The 20,955-nt window shown below is 35.1% G+C and overlaps 1 protein-coding gene and 1 pseudogene across 1 annotated transcript in view; both read left to right on the top strand.

Moving 5' to 3' along the window:
* Positions 1-20,955, top strand: part of Pdk3 (pyruvate dehydrogenase kinase 3) — a 70,576-nt gene that overhangs the window by 35,332 nt on the left and 14,289 nt on the right. Inside the window, exons 4-6 of the mRNA XM_046425315.2 lie at positions 3,129-3,313; positions 4,978-5,067; positions 17,707-17,784. Of these exons, the coding sequence (XP_046281271.1) occupies positions 3,129-3,313; positions 4,978-5,067; positions 17,707-17,784 (353 nt within the window). The remainder of the gene's footprint in view (positions 1-3,128; positions 3,314-4,977; positions 5,068-17,706; positions 17,785-20,955) is intronic.
* On the top strand, positions 8,445-13,877 carry LOC124079614 (small nuclear ribonucleoprotein E-like; annotated as a pseudogene).

The following is a 20,955-nucleotide window of genomic DNA, read 5'->3' as shown; positions in this document are numbered from 1 at the left end:
GTGCAATTTGTCATTGTCTGAAACATTATTACGTGATACTTGACTATTCATATTCCTAGTCCTTGTACAGGTATGTCATGCAATTTGATCACCTGTTGTTGGATTTTAGACTGACTTGTAGATTTCTTGCAATCACAAATAGTACTGTAAGGAACAGTTTTTAAAAACAGCTCTTTACCTTGTCCAGTTATTTTCCTAGAATCGATCCTGGAAATAGAATTATTTTATTCAAGCTTTTGGTGAGTATTGTTAAATTGCTCTTAGAAATTTGTCAGTTAAGCTCCCACATTCCACTGACACTTGTTATTCTTTGCCAGTCTGATAAGTAGAAAATAGTATTGCATTGTTTTAATGTACTTTGTTTTTTAAAATATTTTTTCATTGTAGATGGACATTATTTATTTTTACGTGGTCTGAGGATTGAACTCAGTGCCTCACATGTACTAGGCAAGTGTCCTACCACTGAATCACAACCCAGCCCTACTTTTTTTTTTTGTGAGGGTAAAATTACTGGCATTTGTGGTTACGCTTTGGTAAATTTTCCATTGATAATCGGCACTTTGCCTAGTTCTCTAATAGGACGCTCATCTTTTCCTTTATCAAGGATAATAACTCTTGCAAATACATTCTTCCTGGTTTCGGGTTGTTTTTATTTTATATATAATGTATGTTCCTATAGAATTATTGAAATTCTACATCATCATATCTTTGTTTCTTTATATCATTTGTTGCTACCTTTGGTATTAAGCTTAGAACAGCCTTTCTTATCCCATGCTTATATACTTGTTCACTTTATGTTTTTAATCACTTTTATGGTTTTAAAAAATATTTATTTTTTAGTTTTAGGTAGACACAATATCTTTATTTTGTTTTGTTTTGTTTTTTTTTTTTATTTGGTGCTGAGAATCGAACCCAGTGCCTCATGCATGCTAGGTGAGCGTGCCACCTCTTGAGCCACATCCCCAGGCCACCCTTTTACATTTTTAATCCTTTTTTTGGTTGTTGGTTTAAGACTTGCAATTGGGATATGACTTAAATTGTTAGCCTGCTATCTGAATTAATTTGATCATTAATTTGTGTGTGGAGGTACTAGAGATTGAACTTAGGGGCACTCTACCACTGAGCTACATCTCCAGCCCTTTTTCTATTTTATTTTGAGACAGGGTCTTGCTAAGTAGCTGAGGCTGGGTAATCCTCCTGCCTTAGCCTCTCAAGTTACTGGGATTACAGGCATGCACCATCATGCCCACTTTGATTATTAATTTGATTATTTCTCTACTGACTAGCAATGCCACTTTCCCAATATGCTAAATTTTTATGCACACATACTTACCCTTGGGCCTGATTTCAAACTTTTTATTTCATTCCATTGAAGGACTTATCTTTCTATTCTAGTCACTATTTTTAATATATTTTTCCTATACATGTTTATGATAATGTGCCAGAATACTTGAATACATTTTTCTTTTTTCTTTGAGATGGGGTTTCACTATGTTTCCCAGGCTAGTCTCAAACTCCTGGGCTCAAGCAGTTCTTCCACCTCAGCTTCCCAAGTAGCTGGGACTACAGGCATGAACCACTGTGCCCAACAAATACATTTACTGTAATTGCTTTTTTAATGTCTGCATTTCCCCCTCCCTTTCCACAGGGGATTAGCAAGGATGGTGGAATGTGATAGACATCATTATCCAAAGTACATGTATGAAGACATGAATTGGTGTCAACATACTTTATATACAACCAGAGATGAAAAATTGTGCTGTGTATGTGTAATAAGAATTGTAATGCATTCCGCTGTCATTTATTTTTTTAAAAAATCAATAAAAAAAAATAAAACTTACATTTCATTATTGTATTTTACTACTGTAAGACATTTATTTCCAAAGTTTACTTTTAAAAAGTTTGATTCTCTGCCGGGCACAGTGGTGCATGCTTGTAATCCCATTAGCTTGGGAGACTGAGGTAGGAAGATTGCGAGTTCAAAGCCAGCCTCAGCAACAGTGAGGCACTAAGCAACTGAGTGAGACCCTGTCTCTAAATAAAACACAAAATAGGCTGGGGATGTGGCTCAGTGGCTGAGTGCCCCTGAGTTTACTTCCTGGTACTCACCCCCAAAGTTTGACTTTGTATCTTTACTCATGGAAGGTATTGCTTTGAAATTCCATTAAAAAAATCCTTGGAGATTATTTTGGGATTTTCCTCATATTTTCAAAATAAATATCGACATGTTCTGCAATTATTTATGAACATTTATAAATCTATAAAACATTTATAGAATCTGTACTATTTGTAACTACTTACTCAAAAAGCCAAAGGACTTAGAATCAGCATAATACAGTGATGCATCCACATCAGTGTTTATAGCAGCTCATTTCACAATAGCTAAACCAACCTAAGTGCCCTTCAACAAACGAACAGATAAAGAAAATGTGGTATATATACACAATGTAATATTACTCAGCCATAAAAAGAACAAAATTATGGCATTTGCTGGTTAAATGGATGTAAATAGAGAATATCATGTTAAGTAAAATAAGCCAATCTCAAAAAACCAAAGGCTGAATGTTTTCTCTGATATGTGGATGCTAATTTCACAATAAGGGGGTGGTTAGGGAAATGAAGAACTAATTTGGATTAGAAAAAGGGGAATTGAAGGGAAGGGAGGGGGAATGGGAAAAGGAAAGATAGTAGAATTAATCTGACATTTCTATCCTATGTTCATAAATGATTTTATGACCAGTGTAATTCTATGTCATATACAACCAGAAGAATGAGAAATTATATGCCATATATGTATAATATGTCAAAATACATTCTACTATGTTGTATAACTAATTAGAACAAATAAAAGGAATTTAAAAAGTCATTGGAATCCTAATAAGGTGGTTGAGCATTTTTTTCCTTACCAGAACCTTCTACTTTTTGCATCTCTGAAAAGAACTTCTGTAGGAAATTTCAAGCTAACACTTGGTTAAAGTTTTTGTTTCTTGTGAGTATTTCCTTGATGAGAATAATGTCTACCTATAAAAATACCAGCAGATTAACCAGTCTGGGGATGGAGTTGAGAAGTGTGTGTATTAGCCCATGAGATATAAAGACTGACTGCGTTTTCTTTCTTTCCCATACAGCTTTCTACAAGTTCTGATTAAAGTCAGAAATAGGCACAATGATGTGGTTCCTACAATGGCTCAAGGAGTGATTGAATATAAGGAGAAGTTTGGGTTTGACCCCTTCATTAGCAGTAACATCCAATATTTTCTGGATCGATTTTATACCAACCGCATATCTTTCCGCATGCTTATTAACCAGCACAGTAAGTTGAGTTTTGTTGATCCTTTTACAGAGGTAACCACAGTGATTTTTCCCAGTATTCTTCTTATTTCACTTTTAATTTACTGACCTACATTTTTGGCTATAAAAATTTCATTGCTAATTTAGTTTTTCCTAAGTAAATCCTATTAAAAGGCTGTTAATTGGTACTCTTGAATACTAATTGATGATGTTCATCTTAGATAGGACCACTTCCTGCCACTTAAGTCTCTGCCGTTATATTACTGGTAGACAAAGGGACTAGCTTTAATGGCAGCTGTGCATTCATCTCTGAATAATTTTATGTGTCTCTGAGAGTATGTTATACTCTTTGTTCAAGTTGTTATATGTTTTCCTTTTTAGTTTTAAGAATATCTGGTACCTGGAAATATTGAATTAGCATGTTGGCAATATGAGCAATCAATCCTGTATTTTAAAATATTAGTGAAATCTGATTAAGCAAGATTGTCAGTGCCTAATCCTGCATTGAGAGTTTTAGTTCACTTTCTAAGGTGATGAGCAGATATGAAGAAAACTAAAATTCTCTCAATACAATAAGCTTTTTGGCTCATTTTCAGTGTTATATCTTTGGCTGATTTCATAATTCTTAATAAAAAGCATTCATATGTCTAGAGCCTAATTAATCCTCTTTGCTGAATCAGAAAATGGATAGAGTGCCTTTATTTTACTAATTTGATTCATTGGATAAGCAAATGTTACACAACTATTAAATATGGTTTACTTAAATGTATGACAGAAATGTATGACATTTACAGGAAATTTAGATGAGAAAAGACCCTAAATACTACTCAGCTAAATTACTTAGATAACTGAAATTTCTTTTGGGATCTAAGTATGTATATTTAGACATATATCTACATTTTTAGATCATTGGCTAAACGTATATCTCTGATTCCTTCCCCTTAATCAGTTGAAACTTTACTGGTCTAATGCCCATATTTACCATTTTTCATAATTCAAAATCTGTCCTATTTTATTTAGGCCTTTTTTGTAGTTTCTAAGTTATTTTCAATTTTTTTTTTACCTGATTTAAAATAACTGCACCTATAAAACATTTGGACTGAGGTTGCTTTTTTCTTTGGGGTTTCTTTTGACTTTTGTTCAGAAATAAAATTTGCAATACTTGTGTATGGTGAAATTTTCTGAATGTTCTTTTTAAAATACTTGAACAAATATTGTTTGTGTATGTGACATTGAAAAATAATCTCTATGATGAAAGCTTTTGAAATGCTGCCAGTGAAGAACATCACAGACCTGTACAAATGGTAAAGACTATGTGTTCTAAATATTTAGCAAATGTTGAGATAAATGTCTGCAGTAGTCCTGGGAAGGTGGATAAACTTGGCTAAGGATGAAAGTAAGTTTCTTCATCCAAGTCACACTGGTTGGGGGAGAACAGGTTGGGCACCTAGCACATGCTGACTACAACTGATGAGTCTTAAAAGCACATTCTTATTTCTTCATTGGTTGGTGGAGTTTCTCCTCCATCAATTAGATGCATTCCATTGCTTTAAGTCATTAGGGACACTAAAATGATTCTTACATATAAGGGAGCCTTTCAACGCTTATAAACTCATATTTCTCTGCTTGATCATCCCAGAATGCTTTGTTTAAAAATCTTCTCCCTTTCCTTTTGTGTTCATTTAGCACTTCTATTTGGTGGTGACACTAATCCTGCTCATCCTAAACATATAGGAAGTATTGATCCCACCTGTAATGTGGCTGATGTGGTGAAAGGTAAGGAGACTGGTATAGCATTTCAGCTGCAACCCAAATAGTGTTGTGGTTTATTGGAGGCAGATTGGCCCATAGGGTTACATTGTTATGTTTACTGCTGATTCATCAGGCCACCTTAAACCCACGCCACTTAATCCAAATATGAAGTGTTCTTTGTAAACAGTTCTAAGAAAAGATGCATAATTTTTAATGCTCAAAATGTTAGCTTCTTTTTTGTGTGTTTAATATTTTTTTAATTTGTTGTTTTTAGATATATATGTTCTACTTCATTGATCAGGGCTATACTTGTAGTTTTCTCTTATACACTAAAAATTTGAGTAAAATTCTAAGCTTTGATTGCCAACATCATCTGAAAATTTCCTTGTTATAAAATTAGGCTGAGTTCATACATTTGTAAAATGTAAGCATCTTTCTGTTGTGCACTCCTAGTGAGAATCTATGTAGCATGTGAGCTTAGCTAGACACTGCAAGTAGTCTTAGGGTAGATAGAACTGGGCCATGTAGTCATAAATCCCTGGTACCCAGGCAATTTAAGTTTGAACAGCAGTTTCATAATTCCTTGAAGGTAAATTGTTATCTCCATAAAGCCTGATTGGTTATAAGTGATCCACTAGGTTCCTGTGCTTCAGGGTTTTTTTAGTATTATAATTACTCTGTGTAGCCTCAGATCCCCAACCTGTCTCTTTTCCTACATTTTATCTCCTATTGTGTTCCTCATCTCCCTTCTCTGAACACTTAACTTTATACATTTTCATGACCACAACTCTCCCTGGTTTTCATCAAGGACCTCTGTTGCTCTTCAGCATCCACAACAAAGGAAAACCTATGCAATTTGTTTACCCTGGGCATTTCTAAACCCAGGGAGGAGGACCCAGGCCTGCTGGCCTTAGCTCAGCCTGATTATCAAGCTGCTTTGGCCTCTGCATAGTCAGAAAATATTTACTCACATTATTTCAGTTATAAGGTGCAAATTCAGTCTATTTTGCATGTGTACCCTTTATCTTGACTTATGAACAATTTAAGGTCAGGTTATGTGTCTTAAAATTGTTTTCTAACTTGCATAGAATGTAGTATGATACGTGTGTAGATGATCTATAAATATTCCTTGGTTTGATACATTTTAAACCTTTTGATAATTTACTCAGCAAGTTTAGACATATTCTAATACTATTCAATTCACCAATTTAAAGTGTGTATACAACTCAGTGGTTTTTAGTATATTCACAGAATTGTGCACCCATCACAATCTAATTTTAGAACATTTTTCTTCACTCCAAAAAGACCCTGTACCCATTAATAATCACTCTCTGCTATTCCTTTCCTCAGCCTTAGGCAACCATTAATCTACTTTCTGTCTCTATATAGATTCCCCTATTCTCGATATTTCAATAGATAAAATATGTAGTCTTTGGTGACTGGCTCCTTTCACTGAGTATAATGTTTTTATGTACCATCCATTTTGTAGTGCTTATCAGCAGAACATTCCTTCTTTTTTCATTTATTTCATTTTTTATTTTCAATTTTTTTGCAGTGTTGGGAAGCAAACTAATGCTAGGCAAGTGCTTTACCACTGAGCTACACCCCCAAGCCACTGCATTCCTTTTTTATGGCTGAAAAATATTCCATAAAATGGCTATCACACATTGTATTTATTACCAGCTGATGAGCATGTGAGTTAGCTGGGTGACCTTGAACTGTTATGTAACTTCATTGGGCTTTAGTTTCTTCATCTGTAAAATGGCAGTATAGGGCTGTTAAAAGACAATTAAAATTTTGAATACTGGATATTTGATATTAAAGAAATATTTTGGTATGATTTTTGTTTGTGGCTATGTATTTTAGAAGAATTCTAGCTTTGAGAGAGGTATTTAAAAATATTTTGCATGATATAAAATGATGGATTTGCTTCAAAATTATATAGAGTGAGGGGGATGAGAAAGATTGGGTATGTGTTGAAAATTGTTGAGGCTATCAATGAGCACATGGGGATTCATTATACTATGTTCTGTACTGTGGTATGTTTTTTGTTTTTGTTTTTGTGGTACTGTGGATTGAACATGGTAGGCAAATTCTCTACCAATGAGCTATATCCCCAGCCTGTATGTTTGAAATTCTTCATGATAAAGTCTTGAAAACACTCATTTTAATTATCTCATTGTTTCTTCACAAATAAAGTCTTTCACTGATTTTTAGGGGAAGTTTTAACCAAGAGCCAGTAGAACTTGGTAAGTAACCAGGAATTTTATGAAACTGTGACTACTATAGAACAGAGAGATTTAACAGTGTTGAAGTGAGTCAAAGGCCTGTGGAGAGTTCAAGGAGGGATCTTCTGTAACTTTATACCTAAGGCCAAAAGAATCTATTATTTTTGGGCTGGGGATGTGGCTCAAGCGGTAGCGCGCTCGCCTGGCATGCGTGCGGCCCGGGTTCGATCCTTAGCACCACATACAAACAAGATGTTGTGTCTGCCGAAAACTAAGAAAACAAATATTAAAATTCTCTCTCTCTCTCTCTCTTTTTTTTAAAAAAAGAATCTATTGTTTTGTTTTATGGCACATACTGTCTGTATTGCTCTATTATATTTAGTACATATTACCTGGTCTTGTCATTATTTGTTCTTATGTTATTCTTTCTCAACTGGGTGTAAATGTCTAAAAGTCCAGAATTACTCTCATACACTTTTGCATTACTCCATTTTTTTGTTTGTTTTTTGGTACTAGGAATTTAACCCAGGAGTAATTTACCACTGAGCTACATTACAGTCCTTCCTATCTATCTATCTATCTATCTAGTCTCTCTAAGTTGCCAAGGCTGGCCTTGAATTTGTTTTTTTTTTTTTAAAGAGAGAGTGGAGAGAGAGAGAGAGAGAGAGAGAGAGAGAGAGAGAGAGAGAGAGAGAATTTTTTTAATATTTATTTTTTAGCTTTTCGGCAGACACAACATCTTTGTTTGTATGTGGTGCTGAGGATCGAACCCGGGCCGTACGCATGCCAGACGAGCGCGCTACCGCTTGAGCCACATCCTCAGCCCCTGGCCTTGAATTTGTAATCCTCCTGGCTCGGTATCCTGAATGCTGGAATTATAGGTGTGTAACACCACATCCAGCCCATCACTCCACTTAGTGACAGAAATTTGTACCAAAAAACTAGCTGAAGACTATATGTAAATTAGTTCAATATATATTTGAAAAAAGCCTGGAAGTTTACGCTGATAGCATACCTCTTAGCCTCTTTGTGTTAGCTTTCCATCACTGCAAGAAAACACCTGAGATAAACAACTTAAATGGAGGGAAGATTTATTTATGCTCATTGTCTTAGAGGTTTCAGTCTATGGTCATTTGGCCTCATCACTTTGGACCTGTGGCAGCATAATTCATCATGGCAGGAGTGCATGGAGGAGGCCTGTCCACTACCTGCCAGGTAGGAAGCAAAAGAGAGAGGAAGAGACTTGGGGTCCTGTTTTAGTCAGCTTTTTCATCACTGTGACCAAAAGCCCTGACAAAAACAATCTTAGAGGAGGAAAAGTTTATTTGGCATCCACAAAGTTTCAGAGGTCTCAGTCCATAGACAGCTGACTACTATGTTGCTCTGGGCCCAGAATGAGGCAAACACCATCACAGAAGGGCAAGGAGGAGAACAGATGCTCAGGACATGGAAGCTGACAAGCAGAGAGAGACTGAGCTCTGCTCACCAGAGATGAAATATATACACCAAAGGCATGCCTTCAGTGACCTATATCCTTCAGCCACACTCTATCTTATCCATAGTTAATCCCTATCAGTGGATTAATACACTGATTAGGTTAATACTCTCATAATCCAATCATTTCACACTGAGATTTTTCTTGCATTGTCTCACACATGAGCTTTGGGGTACACCTCATATTTAAACCATCAACAGGGCTCAATACCTCTTTTAAGAGTATGCCCCCAGTGACCTAACTTCCTTCCACCAGGCCCTGCCTCCTAATGGTTCCATCACCTCCCCATTGCACCACAAGCTGTCAATACATGGTCTTTGGGGAACATTTAAGATCCAGATCCCTTTTATTCACAGTTTTGATCATAGGCTAAAATCCCTTTCTTTTCTCCACTCTTCCTATACTTAGTCATAATTTTATCTTCACTCCTTCTGCCCTTTTTCACTTTATACCTAGTAGTATACTATGAACAAAGTGGACTACCTCTGCTTGTGCAAATTATTCCTACTGCTTGTCCACTGTAACTAAAGCCTAGATTCATGGTGACGCTCTATCCAATGAAAGTCACTTCCCCCACTTCTCTATGCCTCATAATTCCACTTCTCTGTATATATACATGCATACATGTGCATGAGCACACACACTTGGATGTATACATATAGATTCTACCCCCACACTCATGGAATAAGAAGAGACTGTTATGCTCTCTTTTCCCCTGTGCATCTTTCAAACAATATTTTTCATCTTTCAACAACCTCTTCCCGTAAGAGGGGACAAAACAGTAGAGGGTGGTTTCAGATTCAAAAAGTACATAAAAGCTCTAAAGCAACATCCACATAATTAACTTTTCTTTTTTTTTCTTTTTTCAACATATCCTAATTTTTTTTAAATTTTTAAATCTTTTTATTTTTATATGATAGTGGAATGCATTACAATTCTTCATAATTAACTTTTCTGACACCCATCTTTTCCTTTGTAAATCATGCATATTGATACTCTAGCACATTTTTGGGGGGCTGGTATATATTTTGTAGAATGTGTTTGTACTTCTGCTTCCACCCAGTAAGGTGTGTACTTACTAAGGGTCACTTATTTGTACCTAAACTTGGTATAAGTTACAGTGCCTTTTGTGATTACCTAATTTATTTAAATGGCATGTAAACTGAAGAAATGTGACTTTTCTCATTAAAACCAAGTTGATTGCTTTGGAGAAACTCAATAAGGGAAAGTCTCTTAAATTTAATGAAATTACTGTGAACAAGAAAATTATTAAATTATAGGCCAACAAAAAGTTAAAATCTTAGAAGGAATCCATAATCAGATTGCTTTATGAGTATCTGCAATCTTATGACACTTTAAAGAAATAGGAATTGTAATTCATTGATGTGGTGTTGTTTATCCAAGAAAGATAACCTGAAACCCCAAAATAATCCATATTCAAAGAGAAGACTTTGGGCTTACATGACCTTATTGGCAGACTAAATTGTATATTCAAATTTGCATTTTAAGAGCTGGGTGCAGAGGCACATGCTTGTAATCCCAGAGGCTTGGGAGGCTGAGACAGAAGGATCATGTGTTCAAAGCCAGCCTCAGCAACAGTGAGATACTAAGCAGCTCAGTGAGACCCTGTCTCTAAATAAAATACAAAATAAGGCTGGGGATGTGGCTCAGTGGTCAAATGCCCCCTGAGTTCAATTCCTCCTGCAAAATTTGTATTTTAAGGTATATTTATGATTTCCTAGTTTAGCCAGCTCCTATCCCCAGTTGGGGCAGTTAAGAAGACTAATACCATATTGCCAAAATAATAAAAGTACTCAGTGAAGAAAATTTAGAATATGTGGAAAAAGAGAGAAGAGAATAAAAAGAACCTGTTTTTATAATCTAGCAAGAACACTGTTTTATGCATTGAACTCACATCAGATTTACAGGTCAGTATGTAACTGCAAATACTGTGAATACTCTGTGAAATTTATAGTATTTGTGTATTTCCCCATTTCCAGCACTAATGCCTATCACATACAACCTTCTGGGTGCATTCAAGACCTGACAGTAATAGCCTCTGTCCTGCCCTCTGTTCCTACATTTGATCTGTGATATTCATCATCTCTATTCAAGTGGTTTTTCCAGTCAAGCATATATAATCTTTATTCCTCAATGGAGGATTGGCCTTAAATCAATTACTGTTTGTACCATGGCAAAATGGGCTAGGCAATCTAAAAGGAAACCTAAAGATCTTTTTTTTTCCCTGTAGATTAAATCAAAGTTTGACAGCTTTCTGCTTCACTTCCTACAGGCCCTACTATTAATTTCCTGAGTGACTGAATACCTAAGCAGAAGCTCTTTCTAGCTCAAAATAAGACTGGACGCAAACAAACAAGGCAGAGAATGTCAAAGGTCAAAAGGCCTAAAAGTTCTTCTGTCTTCTAGTTGAAATCCTTGGAGTCTCTATCCCCAAACACCTCAGGGGCAGCTAATCAAAAAGCCTCACAAGACCCAGGCCCCAGCTCTTCTCTCCACTACCTCCAAATATTGCTGAGGACAGGAAGAAATGTATGTCAACTTCCTTTTACTCTTAGTGAAATCTTACCACTCCCTTCCTCTTTTTAGAGTAGTTGGTGTTTTCACACTGACTTTTTATATCTCTCATCATCCTCCAAGACTGCTCAGTTTATCTTCTCACACAACTTCTCTATATGCAACGATTTTCCTTCTGTTTGTTTAAGAAACTTGATGTAGAAAGTGTAAAAGTTCTGGGTATTAATGATAGCTTTACACAGCTGTGAAGATCTCCCATGGTTTAAGCATAGTCAAATGTCTATCCCAAAAGGACGTGTGTGTGTGTGTGTGTGTGTGTGTGTGTACGTGCATGTACCTGTGTGTGCACACAGGGGTGTGTTTTACATACCTTCATGAACGCCAATGAACTAACACTGATCCCATACTTAGATTCCTTGAGGAAAACTACAGAAAACTTTTAGGTGGAAGGGACAATATTTTTATTTTTGACTAGACAGTTGTATAAGCATATAAAAGTGGGGGTGCACCCTGCCTAATGTTAATTGAATGTGCAGAACCTTGAAGCATGCCTCCTTGCTGCTTATTTAGCACATTAATTATCTACCTTTACACATCTGCAAATTATAGACTCAGGGTAGTGAATGCTAGAATTAGCGTTGTAAAGCAGGTTCTATTATCCTTTGGGAGGTGCCTTCTTCCATTGTGACCCTTTTCCCTCCTTTCTTTGTAAGAAACCAGGAAATGAAATGGAAAAATCCTGTAGTTGGATCATTTCAAAGGTGCACACTTATATATTTGGTAGAAAAGTCTATTCTCACAGTGATGTTAACTTGCCCATGTTGTCCCTATATGCTATTTTTGCTTAGTGTAATGGCATACAAATGGTCTCCTGAAAGTGTGGCATTATTCTGGTTCAGAAATAATGTCTTATGCTCTCATTTAGGCTCTTCAAGTTGGAAGAAACAAAGACCTGCTCGAATTAACTCAAGAAACAGATTTATTAAAAGAACCCTACTGGTCGTGTAGTAATCCAAGGATAGGAAGCACTTTAACAATTGGAGCAATAGAAACTGGAATTGGAAAACAGAAAACAAGATTGTTTTCTTGGTATCTTTGCATCTGTAGTGGCCAATTCATGTCCTCTCCACCTTTCTTTGCCTCCTTAATTTACCTGTTTTTGTCTATACAAAACTGGCTTACTTAGGTGCAGTTTGTTTAGGGCAATCTAGGCTTCCCTGGATCATGATAATTCTCATTGTGCCCCCTTGTCTCCTGCCCTTCCTGATCATCCTAAGTGTCCCCATCCTAAATTTGCAAAAGATGAATTTAATTTGTGCTGCTCATTTTTTTTTATTTATTTATTTTTTGTTATCTGTGACTACAAGTTTGAGGATTCTGGTCAGCCAGGGATATTGGTTCTACTTATCCAGTCTGCTCTGGTTTGGGGGTCTGGGAAGATCTACTCCTTAAGAAACTAATAGTTCATACTCAGGATTGGTTTTTGATTGGAAAAATTATGATAAACATGGATTATTAGAATTACTTTATAATTTGGAAGGGTTTCTAGAAAATAGTATACCAGATCTGGAAGTTTCTATCTGAGGAGCCTCTAGGTCATTGTGGTGTTTGTGAACTTCCATTTTAGTGTACTGTGGCCAAAGTCAAAAAGTGCAGAAAGTGAAGGTGTAACCCATCAACTTCATCTTCAGACACTTGCAAAATAGTTCCCAATTTCAGGTTTGGCTCTATGAGCAAGTGAATGTGCAGGTTGAGGGCTCAATCATTGGTTTTAAGAAGTATATGAACCTCATATCAGATGATGCAGAAGAAATTGATTTAAAACAAAGTAAAGAACAGAACTGGGTGACTGTATACTAAAAGGAGATAATATTACTCTGCTACCAAGTGTCTCTAACTAGAAATGATCAATGAAGTCATGAATTATTGAGAAGGCAGTTTTGTTTTTTTAGGTGTTTTTATTTAAGAGTATAATCCTAAAGTATTTGTTCATATTGCTTTGATTACCCTTTTGTTATTACCAGATGATAATAATGGTATGGGGTTGTTTTTATTAAAAAGTACAAATTAAAAGCAACACATCCATGACTTTGTAATGCTTTATGGTCACTTATGGTTACCTCCTTAACCTGAAGCTTCTATGTTTTTCTCTGTTCTATTAGACTCAAAGTTTGTGACCTTATCATCTTTAATTTTAAGTTTTTTCAGCAATCAGATTCATCCTCTCTGTTGAGCTAGTCTAGACTTGCATTAGATATGTGTAAACAAATGAATGTATTTGGGACATAGGCTAATTTTTGGTAGCAGAATTCTGTGGTGGATTTTGAGTAAGAAGGTCTAATAAAACAACCTCAATAATCTATTAAATTTTCTTGTGTCCTGTTTCTTAAAACTGATTCATGGCTAGGTTGTATCTATTAGGCTAGTTGCTATGTGAACTTTTACCTTACTTTTTATGGCTCAGCCTTTTAAATTCTTAATCTTGTGTGTTTATGGTTTGGGCATGTTAGCCTCGGGGAGTATGTATATGCCACACCCACATTTTTATTAATTACTTTGTGATCAACACCTTATTATCTTTGCAAATAAATTCTTAAAACAGTTATTATCAATAATGTTCAGGGGAAATAATAATACTTTCCTAATATTTTCTTTTAAAGATTAGCAGTAAATACTGGCTAATTTGGTAATTATTTTGAATTTTTATTTCTAGTTAGAAAATAGAACAATTTTATTAGAAAACTTGTAAGTACAGCTTGCATTTTGCTCTAGATACAAAAGAAATTTATAAATACAGCTTGCATTTTGCTCTAGATACAAAAGAAATTTACAAGCTAATCGTTGAATTTTGGTTGTTATAGTGATGATTTTTATAATTTACTTAAACAGACATGTCCTGTCTTAGTACATATGTGCTATCAAACACCCCAGTACCCCATGATCATTCATTTCATGAGAGAAAGTGCCAGAATTAAGTGTGACCCAGCCTTGACTTTCCAGGCAACTTTCCAGGACTATATTAATCCCCCAATATAGCTTCTCTTCAGAGTTACCTGCTAAGGTTTTAAAATGTGGATTCCCAGCTTTCAACACAGGCCTCATAATCTTTAGGGATACATTTTATAATATGCACTTTTCTTAACTTGAATGAATTCTATACACAGCCATGTTTGGGAACTACTTGAGGCTGCTAGTTCCAGACCCTAACGACAACAACAAAAACACCTCCCGTCAGTGTAGTTGACTGCATGTGGAGAACTTTATCATGGGCCAGAGGACTGTTCCATTTAACATGTACTTACTAAGTATGTTGTGTCTATATGCTATGATAATTTATGCCTATCAGTATACATTTTACCAGTAATTCCCCCAAAATGCTTTTACCTGGTTGGTATATGTGAGCCTAAATTGTGATCTTGAGTATTACAAAGATCATGCAATTCTGGATTATAGCATTGATAAACTATAATTTATAGTGATGCTTTAAAAATTCTTACTCATATGTAATTTAAGGAGCTATACTGGGTCTTTGAATTTGAAGCTGACTGCTTCTGTCTGACTCCACTATCTTCCACATGTTATATTTGTGTAACACATTTTCATTACTATCATAATTATGCTGCTAGGCAAGCTAATATGATGAAGAATTAGCACATCAAGTGGATTTAGTTTATTTTTCTGTTTTAGAAGTGAAAGGAAGATCACTGTTTAAATGTCTTTATTAAACACCTGGAGAAATTGTTTTGTGATGTATTGGTTTGTATCTATATAACAAACCATAATTTTTAGACTTCATTCTGTGTGGTCTTGAAAGTTCATACTTGGTTTTGTGCTATCACGTCACTAGGTGGAGATGTAGCATTGTTTGGTGGTGTAGCCAAAGCAAAAAGAGTGAGTCTTGAATTTTCCTCCCTTTACAGAAGTATTTTATGAGATTCACTATATCCTAAAAGAAAAAAAAAAAACAACTTTAAAAATTAATATAATTTAATTTTTTAACTTTTTATTTTCAGGATTGAAATTCAATATAACTTTAATGTCTATTTTAACACTGATTGATTATTTAAAAAAAAATTTCCTCTTATTCTAATTCCTTTCACTGTCCCTGATTATTTCATATTTTCAGTTATTCTATTTCTTTTTTATTCATCGTTGATGAATTTTTTAAATTTTATTTACTTATTTGTATGTGGTGCTGATAATTGAACCCAATGTCTTACACATGCTAGGCAAGTGCTCTACCACTGAGCCACAATCCCAGCTTCAGTTATTCTATTTCTGTATCTTTAGTTCTTCATATTGATTTCATTCTAAAGCTTAATAGAACAATCCAAATTTTTACCAAGGAGAAATAATATATAAAATTATAATTTGGTATCAATATGAGGTAAACAAAGGTAAATGAACCAAAACTTAGTCTGGAAATACCTTAATATTATCTCTGTATTATTTTAGGTTGATAATGTCAGTTTTTTTTTTTAAAGAAATAGAGAACAGGAGAGAGGATTTTTTTTTTTTTTAGAGAGAGAGAGAGAGAGAGAATTCTTCAATATTTATTTTTTAGTTTTCAGCCGACACAACATCTTTGTTTGTATGTGGTGCTGAGGATCGAACCCGGGCCGCACGCATGCCAGGCAAGCGCGCTACCGATTGAGCCACATCCTCAGCCCCAATAATGTCAGTTTTTAACATTTAAATACTGTAGAGCTTATTTTCCCCTTTCTTCTTTTTTCTTCCCTTCTTTCTCTTATTTCTTTAATTTCCAACAAGTATGTGCATTATGGATGTGTGAATATAAAAGAAGTACAAGCCTGTCTCCAAGGAGCTTATACATAGTTGGAAACATTGCAGATGTACCTGTGAAGCATTTTAATGTAATTTCAATATCTGATCTTTAAAAATTATAAAGGTGAAACTTCAAAAAAAATTTGCTTTGGCAAACAATCTGGCAGTATCTCAAATGTTTAAATGTAGAGTTGCTATATGATCCAGCATTTTTCCACTCCTAGATATATGCCCAGGAGAAATGAAAGCATGTTTATACAAAAACTTAGACATGAATGTTTACAGAAGCATTATTTATAATGGCCAAAAAGTAGAAACTCAAAATGCTTATCAACTGATGAATGGGTAAAAAATATGGTATATTTCTACAGTGCAATATTACTCAGCAATTAAACTGTGAAGTACTGATTTACACTACAACATAGATGATCCTTGAAAGCATTATATTAAGTAAAAGAAGACATAAAATGTCACACATTATCTGATTCCACTTATTTAAAGTGTCCAGAGTGGGCGAAGTATTAGAGACAAAGTAGATCCATGGTTGCGAAGGGTTAGATAGAGGTGAATGATGGCTAATGGGTGTGAGGCTTCTATTTGTAGTAATGAAAATGATGCAAACCTGACTGTGGTGATGGGTATAGAACTTGTCAAATATACTAAATACCAGCGGATTGTATGTACACTGTAAACAGGTGAATTGTATGAGAATTATAGCTCAATAGACTTTTTAAAGTAAGTTATCAAAACATTTAAAATTTATCAAACCAAGGAACATTTATTAACCATCTACATAGGCACTATACTAAGTTCTATGCAAGTTACACAACAAGTAGAAGATATGAATCCTGACCTCATATTATTTTGTTGTTGTTTCTTTTGTAAAGATTATTTCTAGTTCAAGCGAAAAAGCAATATGTCACAATGCACTTTAGCCTTCTGAATTTGTTCCCTATCTTTTGAACCTCCTGAATTCTCTCTTCCAGCTATTTCTGTAATCACCCTGATCTTCTTATCCTAAACCTAATTTTTTCCCCTTTCAAAAGTAAACTCTTGCTCCTTAGACTTGGATAAATATTAGTCCCAACCTGGCACTGTTAACTTAAAGAACATTTTAAAGTGATAGTGATATCTCCAACAACTTAAATTGTGTGACTCACAGAAACCCATCCATTCAGCAAATACTGATAGATGTTTCATTTACAAGTAACTGGCAAATCATAAGACTGTTGACATTATGATTTTTAAAATTATAACAAATGACATTTTGCTACAATTTAGTCAGATTGCATAGTATTTATAGTCTTAAGTCGTAAATTTTTATAAAAAATAACTTAGGAATGATTAAAAGTTAACTGTGTGGTGGTCATAGAGCTAGCTATATTTATTAATCTAATATTTTGACATGGTTATGGCTATTAAAACTTTAAGGAAAGAGAAATTTTGTTTTAATCCCATAATAACTTTATTAAAGTCAAAGAGACTATTTTAAAAGAGGGTAGTTGATTAATTTTAAATATGTCAGTTTAGACTGTTTATTATGCACACATACATACACACATGTACACATGCATTTGTGCCTGTCTTGAGTGCAGCAGCTAAACTTTCCTCTCTTTGCAGATGCGTATGAAACAGCCAAGATGCTGTGTGAACAGTATTACCTGGTAGCTCCAGAGCTGGAAGTTGAAGAATTCAATGGTAAAAGAAAAATACTTTTAATCTTAAATACAAAGAAGCTGACTAAAAAACTGATTATACCTGAGGTATATTTTAGTGATATCCTAAAATTATGCTATTTTTTTCTTTGATATCTTTTAAAACTTTTTCTATATTGTTGGTCAAATGGGAGTATTTTTGCAAAGTTATGTGTAATGTATTAGACTGCTAAGTTCTTGGAACAGAAGTAATCAAGGAAGAAGATGCATAAAGTTATAAATAGGTAGTTTTCAAATTAAAAACACAGCAGTGAATAAATATATGGAAAAGTGTATAACTTTACTAATCAAAGAAGTACAAACAAAAACAAATGCCACTTTTGTCTTTCAAAATAATGATGATTAAAATATTATAGTGCTTTGAGTTTATGCCCAGAAAAACACTGTCACCAACACATACATTTCTTATATAAATTAAATTGGTTTAGTCTTTCTCAAAAATGCTAACAATGTCCTTCCTCTTTGGTCCAGTAAATTAAATTAATAATAAGCATGTTTTTAGTCCAGTAAATTAAACTTCAGGAATTGGATTATAAGAAAATAGAGACATACAGAGATTTATGTACAAGAATGACCATAGAGCATTTACAATTAAGGATAAACCCAATTCCTCTCAAGGAATACCAAAAATATATTTCTCCTACAGTGAGATGAAAATGGGAAAAGACTTCACACTGCCATTGAAGAATAGTTGTCCCTACATTCTACTAGAATGTATGAAGTCAGAAATACTTTCAAAGTCTCTTGGGTTTTCTGAGAATGCTTGTGCCTGTTTTGAGTAAATACGTGACCAGAACTGAGTGCACTTGGCTTGGGTATTTATAATTAGAAACATTTTAATATTCTCTGTATTTCTTCCTAATGTCTAGGCCAAACCAGACCTAACTGTTCTTACTTATATTGGCCAAACAATAACACTTAAATCACAAGTAGTAACAAATGTCTCCTTGGTGTGCATGGCAGCCTTGCTCATTCTGCAGGCTGGAGCAGCAGGCCTGTTCTTGCTTTCTTAGAGCCAGCTGATTTGCTGACACAGCCAAATCTGTTAGACTGGGCAGCTCAGCCACCATGACGGGAGCTTTAAAACTATTTTTGACACTATCTCATGGATCATATAACCACCTTTACATCACAGTTTGAAGCCCTCTTTCCAATCATTAAGAAAAATGAATCCTGGTGTTTTTAGGTAGCCTCTAATTTTCTATTCCTGTGGATAATGTAGTTATGATTTTTATTTGTGATTTCTTGAATGCCAAAGCTCTTAGTGAACATGATTAAGGAATGTGCTTTAGCTCTAACAAGTTCTGTGTTAAGGATACAGGTCAGAAGTTGGTTCTGAACACCTTAAGTAGCACTTTCGTTGCCTTATAATGAAAGAGTATGTGTGTTTCCTACAGTAGGACAGCTGACCTGTTTTCTAGGGACAAATCACATCAAGATTCATATAGATACACATTTGGAGTTCATCTAAACTGTATAGCATGGCCTTTCAGGAAGCTTCCATTACACAACAGGTGCCTGTAACCATAGAATGATAGTGCTTGCTGCTCAGACCTTCAGAGTGAGTGAGGCTACCATTAAAGAATAATTTGTTGTTCCCTGAAAATTGAAATTATGCTGGTTTGGTGTATTATCTTTTGTTTCTGAATTTTTGGGTTACTTCCCCCCTTTCCCAATGTGACCCCTGAAAAAGTAGTAATTAGGATTAATAATTAGGATTATGTAGAACCCAGAGTGGCAACACCATCACTCATCACTATAATTCTGGATGTTGGGGACAAGTTATGGTAAATTTCCTTCATTTTTCCTTTCTGTAACACATTTAATAGGAACATTCAAAATAACAGAATTCTGGGCTGAGGTTGTGGCTTAGTGGTAGAGAGCTTGCCTAGCATGTGCGAGGCCCTGGGTTCGATCCTCAGCACCACATGAAAATAAATAAGTAAAATAAAAGATATTGTGTCCAACTATAACTAAAAAATAAATATTAAAAAAAATAACAGAATTTTGGCCAGGCGCAGTGGTACACGCCTGTAATCCTAGTGGCTCAGGAGGCTGAGGCAGGAGGATCATGAGATCAAAGCCAGCCTCGGAAAAAAAGTAAGGCACTAAGCAACTGAGTGAGACCCTGTCTCTAAATAAAATACAAAATAGAGCTGAGGATGTGGCTCAGTGGTTGAGTACCCCTGAGTTCAATCCCCCCACACACAAATAACAGAATTTTGTTTATGTTAGATCAAGTTTCAGATGTTTCTGTCTCAATTTTTGGTGCTGGGGATCAAACCCAGGGCCTTGCACATGCTAATTAAGCTTGTGCTCCACCACTGAGCCACATCACCATCATGGCTTCAGATATTTCTCACTATCACCTGTGACAATCCATGATCAGTTTCTCCGAAGTCCAGAAACATTTTCATCATATTGGTTCTCATTCTTTTGCTGTTCTGATTCAGTTGCTAAAACATTAAGCAAATAAACATTTTTACCTTACCTTTTTCCATCCATATGGTAAGGCAACATGGCTTAGGGGAAAGACGAGCTTTGTAGCTCACTAGGTAGTAGACACCCTGATTCTAACACTTAAGTAACATGAGCCTTAAGATGACTTCAGCTCTCTAATGCTCAGCTTCCTCATTGGTTAGCTTGCCTTGCATGGAGGAAGAAGAATGTCTATTTCCTCAAATATTGCACTGGGCACATACTGGATATTTAGTAAAGGGTAACTACTTGAAGTCAAGCTTGACTTTGGAAAGATAAGACTTATAGTCCCTCGTATTTCTTCACCATTTGTACATTAGACTTTCTTAACAAGAGAATGATTCATAGCTTTGGGTTTGGTGGGAAAAATAAAAATTTCATTTATATTGTATGTAATGTTTTAATAGAAAAGGAATGTGTCTATCTTAGAATCTTTAACCTCTAGTTTTCCTATATTGAATACTTTTATGGGTACTTTAAATCAAGTGGTTCCGTACAATCCAAAAGCTATCACTGGTAGCACTGTTAACATTGAGAAATTAATATTAGTAATAGTAATAGCCAACATGTATCAACTACTTACAATGTGGAAGACCCTTTCTTACCAGTTTATCACCATTATCTCAATTAATCCTTGTATTTGTCCAATGAAATATGTACTGGGTCCCTCAGAGAT

Source organism: Marmota monax, unplaced genomic scaffold (genome assembly GCF_021218885.2).
Source record: "Marmota monax isolate L192 unplaced genomic scaffold, Marmota_monax_Labrador192_F-V1.1 WCK01_AAM20220418_F8-fsc00075, whole genome shotgun sequence".
Taxonomy (NCBI): Eukaryota; Metazoa; Chordata; class Mammalia; order Rodentia; family Sciuridae; genus Marmota; species Marmota monax.
This window is presented reverse-complemented; position numbering and strand designations above follow the sequence as displayed.